Source organism: Rana temporaria, chromosome 8 (genome assembly GCF_905171775.1).
Source record: "Rana temporaria chromosome 8, aRanTem1.1, whole genome shotgun sequence".
In the NCBI taxonomy this organism is placed as follows: domain Eukaryota; kingdom Metazoa; phylum Chordata; class Amphibia; order Anura; family Ranidae; genus Rana; species Rana temporaria.
The window spans coordinates 5,692,824-5,704,886 of record NC_053496.1 but is presented as its reverse complement, the minus strand read 5'-3'; the positions used below and the strand labels follow the sequence as shown (position 1 = coordinate 5,704,886).

Here is a 12,063-nt window from a genome sequence, read left to right as displayed (position 1 = left end):
GACGCTCTGATGGGGGACACATGCTCTGGGGAGGCTCTGATGGGGGACACATGCTGTGGGGGGCTCGGCTCTGATGGGGGACACATGCTGTGGGGGGCTCTGATGTGGGACACCTGCTGTGGGGGGCTCTGATGTGGGACACCTGCTGTGGGGGGCTCTGATGGGGGACACATGCTGTGGGGAGGCTCTGATGGGGGACACATGCTGTGGGGGACTCTGATGGGGGACACATGCTGTGGGGGGCTCTGATGTGGGACACCTGCTGTGGGGGGCTCTGATGGGGGACACATGCTCTGGGGAGGCTCTGATGGGGGACACATGCTGTGGGGGGCTCGGCTCTGATGGGGGACACATGCTGTGGGGGGCTCTGATGTGGGACACCTGCTGTGGGGGGCTCTGATGGGGGACACATGCTGTGGGGGGCTCTGATGTGGGACACCTGCTGGGGGGGGCTCTGATGGGGGACACTAATGAAGACTTCTTAGGGGAGCATCTCTGTGTTTGAAACACGTGTAAAGGGGAGGAGTTAGTAAGACGACCACACCCATGTGGTGGCGCCAGAAATATTTCTGCACCCAGGCGCCTGTGACCCTAGGATCTGCCCTGCAGCCACCACTGGATAACATACCTTGACATGCCCCCCGGCATACTCATACGGATAGCGACAATCCACCACATGGTACTTCCCCACAGTGTCCTCGTATCTTCCTTCCAGTAGATCCGCCAGCTGCAGAAAGAAAATGAGGGAATTTGGATTGAAGGTTGTTGGGGGGGGGGGGGGGAATAGCATTTGCTCACAATTTACTCAAGAACGACTTACCGTATGACTTGTAATATATCTGAGGTCCTGGTGTTTGCCTCTTTCCACGGGTAAGCAATACCGCTGTAGACAATAGAAGCAAAACGATTACATAAAGGGGGAGCGCAAGCCCCGCCCGCAAGGAGCCGCCAGTAATTTGGGCCTAGTCACAGCACACGCAGCCAGGCGCACAGCGTTTTCGGGCATTCTTCCTCTGGCTTTTTCGGTGTGCGCAGCCTATATACAGCAGAATGGACTTTTCAGGCATATTTTTTTCTTTTTAACCACTTCAGTACCAGGGGGGGGGGGGGCACTTATACACCTTCCTGCCCAAGCCAATTTTCAGCTTTCAGCGCTGTCGCACTTTGAATGACAATTGCGCGGTCATGCTACACTGTACCCAAACAAATTTTTAATCATTTTGTTCCCACAAATTGAGAATTCTTTTGGTGGTATTTGATCACCTTTGGGGTTTTTATTTTTTGCAAAAAAAAAGACATAATAATAGTAAAAAAAAAGGTTTTCTTTGTTTATGTTATTTTTTTTGTAAATAAGTACATTTTCTACTTCAATGACGGGCACTGATATGGCGGGTGCACTGTAGGGCACTGATAAGGTGGCACCGATGAGGTGGCACTGATGATGGAAACTAATGGGCACTGAAAGGCGGCACTGATAGGTGGCAACGGTATGTTGCACTGATGGGCACTCATAGGCGGCACTGATGGGTACTTATGGTGGCACTGATTGGTACTTATGGTAGGGTTGCCACCTCATCCCTTTAAACCCGAACACATGTTAATTACACAGGTTCAGTGGCCGATTAAGAAGGTAATTCGCCTCAGTAATTCATATGTGTTCGGGTTTAAAGGGATGAGGTGGCAACCCTAACTTATGGTGGCACTAATAGGTGGCATGGATGGGCACTGATAGGTGGGCACTGATGGTCACTGATAGGTGGGCACGGATGGGCACTGATAGGTGGCACTGATGGACACTGGATGACACTTATGGGTGGCATTGCTGGGCATCATTGATTTGCGGTCTTTCACAATGGTGCCAATCAGTGTCCATTTGTGGGCACTGATTGGCACATATTTGGCATCAATTCGCATATGTGGATGGCCATGTGGGATGTACCTGGCCACCCACATGCTTGGGACCTCCCCGGTGGTCCTGGCGGCTTCCCCGGTGGTCCAGTGTGGGCATCCGATAAACAATCAGCGCAAACCCCCCCTGTCAGGAGAGCCGCCGATCGCCTCCTCTCTTCTCGCGTCTATCAGACGCGAGTGAGGAAGAGCCGATCAACGGCTCTTCCTGTTTACATCGTGATTGGGCGCGGCTGATCACGTGGTAAAGAGTCTCCGCCGGAGGCTCTTTACCGAGATTGGAGATGCAGGGTGTCAGACTGACACCCCGCATCAACGCTCGCTGCGCTGTACGTCCCCGCGGGCGCGCGCCGGCATGTTATCCTGCTGGACGTCAATAGGCGTCCAGTCAGGATAACAGAACCACTTCCCGGACGTCAATTGTCTATTGACCGGGCGGGAAGTGATAAAAAAATAACAACATTTATTTATTACAAATCATATGAAAAATTGTAACATGTTCATGCTGTCACCACAAGGTGGCACTGTGGACAGCACAATTAATAAGTGACCAACCATGCAGTCCGGAGTTCGAATTGAACCTGGGTTGGTCGGCTACAAAGGTTCCCTCGGCTTGACAATAACCCCCAATAGGTAATAAATATATATTCATACGGTGCCTTGAAAAAGTATTCATACCCCTTAAAAATTCCCCCACATTTTCTCAGGTTACATCCAAAAACGTAAATGTATTTTATTGGGATTTTATGTGAGAGACACAAAGTGTCACATGATTGTGAAGTGGAAGGGAAATGATACAAATAAATATGTGAAAAGTGTGGGGGGAGGGGCATTTGTATGGCGCCCCCCGGAGTCAATACTTTGTAGAACCCCCTTTCTCTACAAGTCTTTTTGGGGGTGTCTCTACCAGCTTTGCACATCTAGAGAGGGACATTTCTGCCCATTCTTCTTCTTTGTAAAATATCTCAAGCTCTGTCAGATTGGATGGAGAGCGTCTGTGATCAGCAATTTTCAAGTCTTGCCACAGATTCTCAATGGGATTTAGGTCTGGACTGTGACTGGGCCATTCTAACACATGAATAGGCTTTGATCTAATCCATTCCATTGTAGCTCTGGCTGTACTTTAGGGTCGTTGTCCTGCTGGAAGGTGAACCCCCCCCCCTCGGTCTCAAGTCTTTTCTTCTAAGATTGTCCTGTATTTGTCTCCATCCATCTTCCCATCAACTCTGACCAGCTTCCCTGTCCCTGCTGAAGAAAAGCATCCCCACCACATGATGCTGCCACCACCATGTTTCACGGTGGGGATGGTGTGTTCAGGGTGATGTGCGGTGTTAGTTTTCCCCCCACACATAGCGGCCAAAAAGTAGAATTTTGGTGTCATGTGACCAGAGCACCTTCTTCTACATGTTTGCTGTGTCCCCTCCCCCACATGGCTTCTCACAAACTGCAAACAGGACTTCTTATGTCTTTCTTTCTCCAATGTCTTTCTTTTTGTCACTCTTCCATAAAGGGCAGATTTGTGGAGAGACCACTAATAGTTGTCCTGTGGACATATTCTCCCCCCTGAGCTGTGGATCTCTGCAGCTCCTCCATGGGACCTCTTGGCTGCTTCTCTGGTGAATGCTCTCCTTGCCCGGCCCGGTCAGTTTAGGTGGACGGCTATGTCTTGGTAGGTTTGCAGTTGTGACATACTCTTTCCATTTTCCGATGATGGATTGAACAGAAGCTCCGTGAGATCTTCAAAGCTTGGGAGATTTTTTTTTAACCTAACCCTGCTTTATACTTCTCCACAACTTTATCCCCGACCTGTCTGGTGTGTTCCTCGGCCTTCATGATGCTGTTTGTTCACTAAGGTTCTCTAACAAACCTCTGAGGGCTTCACAGAACAGCTGTATTTATACTGAGATTAAATGACACACAGGTGGACTCTATTTACTAATTAGGTGACTTCTGAAGGCGATTGGTTCCACTAGATTCTAGTTATCAGAGTAAAGGGGGCTGAATACAAATGTCCCCCCCCCCCCCCCGACACTTTTCACATATTTATTTGTATCATTTATAATTTTCCGAAAAAATAGCTTGAGAAGTCCATTCTTTCCAATTCTTGTATCTGCATGACAATTTAGGACGTGGCATAGTGTATTATTAATTGTGCTGTCCACAGTGCCACCTTGTGGTGACAGCATGAACATGTTACATTTTTCATATATACAGCAGAAGACCCCACCGGGTGCCACTCCTGTCAGCTAAGAACAGGAAGCTCGGGCTACAATTGGCACAGGATCACCAACATTGGTCAATAGGAGATTTGGAGAAACGTTGCCGGGTCTGATGAGTCTGGATTTCAGCTGCGACATTCAGATGGTGGGGTCAGAATTTGGCGCATGGATCCATCCTGCCTTGTATCACCGGTTCAGGCTGGTGGTGGTGGTGTAATGGTGTGGGGGGGATATTTTCTTGGCTCCCCATTGGCTCCCGCTGCTGTCAATCAAATCCAGTGACACGGAAGCTGAGGGGCCGAGTCCTGCTGTCTGTGTCAATAGAGCAGCAGAACTTGGGAGTGCCCCCTTGGAAAGCGTCTCTCCGAGGGGGGGGCACTCGAGAAGAGGAGGAGCCAGGAGCGTCACTAAGGGACCCCAGAAGAGGAGGATCAGGGCAGCTCTGTGTAAAACCCTTGAATAGAGGTAAGTATGACATGTTTGTTATTAAAAACAAAAAAGAAAGGGATCATTTTGACATAGTTGGCCCGAGAGGGATCACTTGGACACAGTTGCAGTGGCGTCACTAGGGTTGGTGTCACCTGGTGCGGTAAAATATGGTGTCACCCCCCCCCCACCCCCCCAATAACATTTTTCAAATATTTTTTACCCTACTGTTTGCTCTCTGTTCTCCTTTTTTCCCCTTTTCTCTCTCTCCCTATCCATCTTTCTTGTTAGTTCTATCCCTTCTTCTTTCTCTCCATTTTTCTTTGTCCCCTCCCCCACCTCTCTTTCTCCAGAACCGGAATTCACATCTCAGGAGCCTATAGGCCAGGGGCGTACCTAGAGCATTTGGCACCCGGGGCGGATCCAATATCTGGCACCCCCCACACGTTAAAATGTAAAAACACCCCACTGTGCCCCCTGCATACCTCTGCATCCTTCAATATCTTTTTGTTACTACTGTGTACCCCCTCTCCACAACTGCACCTCTAGACCCCTTTACATTGCACAGCACCCTGCATCACTGGACCCCTTTACATTACACAGCCCCCCTGCATCACTGGACCCCTTTACATTACACAGCCCCCTTCACCTCTGGACCCGTTTACATTACACAGCACCCTGCACCTCTGGACCTCTTTACATTACACAGCCCCCTGCATCACTGAACCCCTTTAAAATTACACAGTACCCTGCATCACTGGACCCCTTTAAAATTACACAGCACCCTGTATCACTGGACCCCTTTACATTACACAGCACCCTGCACCTCTGGACCCCTTTACATTACACAGCACCCTGCATCACTGGACCCCTTTACATTACACAGCCCCCTGCATCACTGCACCCCTTTAAAATTACACAGTACCCTGCATCACTGCACCCCTTTACATTACACAGCACCCTGCATCACTGGACCCCTTTACATCTCATAGCCCCCTGCACCTCTGGACCCTTTTACATTACACAGCCCCCTGCACCACTGGACCCCTTTACATCACATAGCCCCCTGCACCTCTGGACCCCTTTACATTACACAGCACCCTGCATCACTGGACCCCTTTACATTACACAGCACCCTGCACCTCTGGACCCCTTTACATTACACAGCACCCTGCATCACTGTACCCCTTTACATTACACAGCACCCTGCACCTCTGGACCCTTTTACATTACACAGCACCCTGCATCACTGGACCCCTTTACATTACACAGCACCCTGCACCTCTACATTGCACAGCCCCCTGCATCACTGGACCCCTTTACATTACACAGCACCCTGCACCTCTGGACCTCTTTACATTACACAGCCCCTGCATCTCTGGACCCCTTTAAAATTACACAGTACCCTGCATCACTGGACCCCTTTAAAATTACACAGCACCCTGCATCACTGGACCCCTTTACATCTCACAGCCCCCTTCACCTCTGGACCCTTTTACATTACACAGCACCCTGCACCTCTGGGCCCCTTTACATTACACAGCACCCTGCACCTCTTTACATTACACAGCCCCTGCACCACTGGACTCCTTTACATCACATAGCCCCCTGCACCTCTGGACCCCTTTACATTACACAGCACCCTGCACCTCTGGACTCCTTTACATTACACAGCACCCTGCATCACTGGACCCCTTTACATTACACAGCACCCTGCATCACTGGACCCCTTTACATCTCATAGCACCCTGCATCTCTGGACCCTTTTACATTGCACAGCACCCTGCATCACTGCACCCCTTTTACATTACACAGCCGCCTGCGCCTCTGCACCCCTTTACATCACATAGCCCCGTGCACCTCTGGACCCTTTTACACTACACAGCCCTCTGCACCCCTTTTACATTACACAGCCACCTGCACCTCTGGATCCCTGCATGTTACACAGACCCCCCTTCAGTGCAGACACCCCCTCAGTGCAGACACCCCCCCTCAGTGCAAATCCCCCCTCAGTGCAACCCCCCCCTCAGTGCAAACCCCCTCGGTGCAACCCCCCAGTGCAAACACCCCCCCCCTTAGTACAAACCCCCCCCTCAGTGCAAACCCCCCCTTAGTGAAAACCCCCTCAGTGCAAACACCCCCTTAGTACATCCCCCCCCCACCCCTTCAGTGAAATCCCCCCAGGTGCAAACACCCCCCCTCCCCATTCAGTACCTCAGATCATCGCATGCAGCGCCACGGCACATGGACAGAAGGTTCCCTTGGCCCCTCCCCCTCTGTACACACAAACAGAGAGGAGTGGGCTGTGCCTGTGTGCCGACTGCCGACCACCGCTAACAGCCCGTGGCTGTGAGAGGAGGGGATGGATGGTGCTGCGGTGTCACCCCGCAACCCCCCCTCCTTTTGTACCACGGCGCTCGGCGTTCCAATTCCGCGGCGCTCATCGCTGCAGTCGCGGGGGGGAGCCGCCCCCCCCCCACATGTCAGCTGAAGAAAAAATTTTTTTTTTAATCGGGATGGTGTCACCCCTCTAGTGGGTGTCACCCGGGGCGGACCGCACCCCCCGCACCCCCCTAGCAACGCCTCTGCCCAGCTCGCCAGAGAGAGATCACTTGGACACAGTTGGCCAGAGAGGGATCACTTTGACACAGTTGGCCAGAGAGGGATCACTTTGACCCAGTTGGCCAGAGGGGGTTTACTTTGATGCAGTTGGCCAGAGAGGGATCACTTTGATGCAGTTGGCCAGAGAGGGATCACTTTGATGCAGTTGGCCAGAGAGGGATCACTTTGACCCAGTTGGCCATAGGGGGGGTCACTTTGATGCAGTTGGCCTATTGTTGCTGAGTGGGGTCTATTCTTGTTGGGAGGGGCCTATTCTCTGAGATAAAGAGCCCCACCTACAGGTTCCCTCCAGTAAGTGGCGGGTCTCCACGCCAATGGGTTTTAGTGAGATAATTATAGAAATATTAAATTCTGTAAAAAAAAGAAAAATGAAGAAAAAAAAGCAGGTTTGTGAAATTCGTTATCCCGGAATAGTCCCACCAATCACCTACATACCTTCGAAAAATCACCAATCAGGTCGTCTTCTTCATTACCGGCAGCGTTAAAGGTTGGACTGATGTCACCCATCTACAAGCAGAAGATATGGGATGTGATACATTGGGCGCCATTAAAAAAGAATGGATACATTGTACAAAAGAGTTTGTGCCAATTAGAAAGTAGTAGTAATAATTTGATTGGTTGCTATGGGCAACACATAAGGACCTTTCTGATTCTGATTAAAAGTACTAAAAGTACTTTATGCGGCTGCCTCTCCCACAACTTTAAACTCGCTATAATAAACCTAAAACAACATTACAATTACATTGGTGATCAGTGAGAAGAATGTCCCTTACATTGGTGATCAGTGGGAAGAATGTCCCTTACATTGGTGATCAGTGGGAAGAATGTCCCTTACATTGGTGATCAGTGGGAAGAATGTTCCTTACATTGGTGATCAGTGGGAAGAATGCTCCTTACATTGGTGATCAGTGGGAAGAATGTCCCTTACATTGGTGATCAGTGGGAAGAATGTCCCTTACATTGGTGATCAGTGAGAAGAATGTTCCTTACATTGGTGATCAGTGGGAAGAATGTTCCTTACATTGGTGATCAGTGAGAAGAATGTCCCTTACATTGGTGATCAGTGAGAAGAATGTCCCTTACATTGGTGATCAGTGAGAAGAATGTTCCTTACATTGGTGATCAGTGAGAAGAATGTCCCTTACATTGGTGATCAGTGGGAAGAATGTCCCTTACATTGGTGATCAGTGAGAAGAATGTTCCTTACATTGGTGATCAGTGGGAAGAATGTTCCTTACATTGGTGATCAGTGGGAAGAATGCTCCTTACATTGGTGATCAGTGGGAAGAATGTCCCTTACATTGGTGATCAGTGGGAAGAATGTCCCTTACATTGGTGATCAGTGAGAAGAATGTCCCTTACATTGGTGATCAGTGAGAAGAATGTCCCTTACATTGGTGATCAGTGAGAAGAATGTCCCTTACATTGGTGATCAGTGAGAAGAATGTTCCTTACATTGGTGATCAGTGGGAAGAATGTCCCTTACATTGGTGATCAGTGAGAAGAATGTCCCTTACATTGGTGATCAGTGAGAAGAATGTTCCTTACATTGGTGATCAGTGGGAAGAATGTCCCTTACATTGGTGATCAGTGGGAAGAATGTCTCTTACATTGGTGATCAGTGAGAAGAATGTCCCTTACATTGGTGATCAGTGAGAAGAATGTTCCTTACATTGGTGATCAGTGAGAAGAATGTTCCTTACATTGGTGATCAGTGAGAAGAATGTTGGTGGGCGTGGCCTCCTCTTCACAGCCTTTGAAGCTGGTTTCCTTTGTGTGATTGTCCGCTCCATCTAGTGGCCATAATTCGGTATTTTCTTGAAATACCACAATTTGGAAAATACATTATTATGGCCACTGGATGGCGCTCACAATCAAAGGAAATTGTTATACATACCAATATTATTTAAGACCGCTGTGCAAATGCTGAGACATCATTTTTTCATACAAAGACCCCTTGGCTAGATCACGTAACGCCGTAATCACAGCAGATGTGCCATTCAAAATCGGTAAACTAAAGCCAGTGACACTCATTGCAACTGGAGGAACCCCCCCCCCCCCCCCCCGCGCATGCACAGATGTGCTCCAGGTCTCCGCAGAGTCCCACAAACCTGCGGAAAGCCTTTTGTTGCGTCGCTCCTCTGGACGATGGATCTTTCTTTGGTGTCCTCCTCCGCTCTGTGACTTTGTTGTCTCACTGACAGCTCCGGGCTGGTGAACAATTCCGAAAGCTTCATTCTGGATTTTTTCTTTAGAAGAAAAGAAAGTAATGATATATTATATTACCTGCCATGACCTGACTACTCTCTTATTTACTGCCTGCCTCCACCCCTGCCTGGACCTGACTATTCTCTTATTTACTGCCTGCCTAGACCTCTGCCTGGACCTGACTTCTCTCTTATTTACTGCCTGCCTCGACCCCTGCCTGGACCTGACTACTCTCTTATTTACTGCCTGCCTCCACCCCTGCCTGGACCTGACTTCTCTCTTATTTACTGCCTGCCTCCACCCCTGCCTGGACCTGACTTCTCTCTTATTTACTGCCTGCCTCCACCCCTGCATGGACCTGACTACTCTCTTATTTACTGCCTGCCTGGACCTGACTTCTCTCTTATCTACTGCCTGCCTCCACCCCGCCTGGACCTGACTATTCTCTTATTTACTGCCTGCCTAGACCTCTGCCTGGACCTGACTTCTCTCTTATTTACTGCCTGCCTCCACCCTTGCCTGGACCTGACTTCTCTCTTATTTACTGCCTGCCTCCACCCCTGCATGGACCTGACTACTCTCTTATTTACTGCCTGCCTGGACCTGACTTCTCTCTTATTTACTGCCTGCCTCCACCCCGCCTGGACCTGACTATTCTCTTATTTACTGCCTGCCTAGACCTCTGCCTGGACCTGACTTCTCTCTTATTTACTGCCTGCCTCCACCCCGCCTGGACCTGACTTCTCTCTTATTTACTGCCTGCCTCGACCCCTGCCTGGACCTGACTTCTCTCTTATTTACTGCCTGCCTCCACCCCTTCATGGATCTGACCACTCTCTTATTTACTGCCTGCCTCCACCCCTGCCTGGACCTGACTTCTCTCTTATTTACTGCCTGCCTCCACCCCTTCATGGATCTGACCACTCTCTTATTTACTGCCTGCCTCCACCCCTGCATGGACCTGACTTCTCTCTTATTTACTGCCTGTCTCCACCCCTGCCTGCACCTGACTTCTCTCTTATTTACTGCCTGCCTCCACCCCTGCATGGACCTGACTACTCTCTTATTTACTGCCTGCCTCCACCCCTGCATGGACCTGACTACTCTCTTATTTACTGCCTGTCTCCACCCCTGCCTGCACCTGACTACTCTCTTATTTACTGCCTGCCTCCACCCCTGCCTGGACCTGACTACTCTTTTATTTACTGCCTGCCTCGACCCCTGCCTGGACCTGACTACTCTCTTATTTACTGCCGGCCTAGACCACTGCCTGGACCTGACTACTCTCTTATTTACTGCCTGCCTCCACCCCTGCCTGGACCTGACTACTCTTTTATTTACTGCCTGCCTCCCCCCCTGCCTGGACCTGACTACTCTCTTATTTACTGCCTGCCTCCACCCCTGCCTGGACCTGACTACTCTCTTATTTACTGCCTGCCTCCACCCCTGCCTGGACCTGACTACTCTCTTATTTACTGCCTGTCTCCACCCCTTCATAGACCTGACTACTCTCTTATTTACTGCCTGCCTCCACCCCTTCATGGACCTGACTACTTTCTTGTTTGTAGAATTATTAACAGTCTCTACACCGTATCCTGTTCCTTCCAGCCCACCCTCTTTGGTTGGGTGGTCCCGAGGGCTGTGACCTGGGGTCAGTTTGCAGAGTAAATTTGGATCAATTAAGTTTCCCAACCATCTCCACCATCAGAAGCTCCGATGAAGGCCAACTGGCGCTTAGATTCCACGCCTTGAGTGAACCTGCGTCACCGTCGGCCACCCTAACAACGAGGACTGTCCTGTGGGCCGTCTTACCTCATCTATTAGAGGAACGTAGAACGGGTTGGTGGCAGGGCCAGATTAAGAACATCATGGGCCTGGTGCTGAGGATTTTGGTGGGGCCTTTTAGGCTGCATTACGCGGCATACGCGGCGTATTTTGCCGCAAATAGTGTAACTTTTTTTTACAAATCCTTCCTATTGCTTTGTATGGCCGAACGCCAATGCCGCCTGAAAAAAAGGGTCCGGGACTTTTTTTCATGCCGCAGGTGTACGGCGTCTATGAGATGTGAACCATCTCATAGACAGCAATGGGAATTCTCCCCTCCAGCGGCACGAGCGGCCGGCATCGGGCGTTTTGTCGCGGAGGTGTGAATGGGGTGTAATAAATAATAAATAAATGCGTGGGAATGACATGAACGCAGCCCAGCCAAGGCAAGTGACCAAAGGCACAGAACCCAGAAGGAAGACCGGGTGAAGATGTAAGCGCCCGGGCCCCGCCTGATTCATCGCAGCGCAGCACTGGAGGGCTCAGTCTGAAAATTGAAGTGTACACTAATGTGCTAATATGCTGTGCATACTTGTACGTTGTGGCATAACCTACCCCAGGGCCTCTAAAAAGTAGTAATGTCAGGAAAGTTTACTTCCGCTTTATTATCACAGGATCCCAGGAGCCTCTTGTGATACATTTGCCTATATGTCTCAGTGTACTGCTCCCTGCTAGCCATGGGTAGAGGTAGAAAGGAATTTCATGTGTGATTCATTCCTCTGACAGGTTATTGACGTGCTAATGTCCCCTCACTGTTCTAAACGTTAATTGATCTATTGTGTTGTGTAAAGAAGATCTGTGTTTACCCTTAAAAGATGTGTATTGTATCATCAGGCTAAATGATTAGAGAAGTGGT

General features: G+C 49.8%; 1 protein-coding gene across 1 annotated transcript in view; it reads right to left on the bottom strand.

The window, feature by feature from the left end:
- Nucleotides 1-12,063, bottom strand: part of LOC120946641 (M-phase inducer phosphatase 1-like) — a 44,296-nt gene that overhangs the window by 12,313 nt on the left and 19,920 nt on the right. The window contains exons 6-9 of the mRNA XM_040361234.1: nucleotides 9,287-9,424; nucleotides 7,611-7,682; nucleotides 821-883; nucleotides 629-727 (exon numbers count right to left, since the gene is read on the bottom strand). Coding sequence (XP_040217168.1) covers nucleotides 629-727; nucleotides 821-883; nucleotides 7,611-7,682; nucleotides 9,287-9,424 — 372 coding nt within the window. The remainder of the gene's footprint in view (nucleotides 1-628; nucleotides 728-820; nucleotides 884-7,610; nucleotides 7,683-9,286; nucleotides 9,425-12,063) is intronic.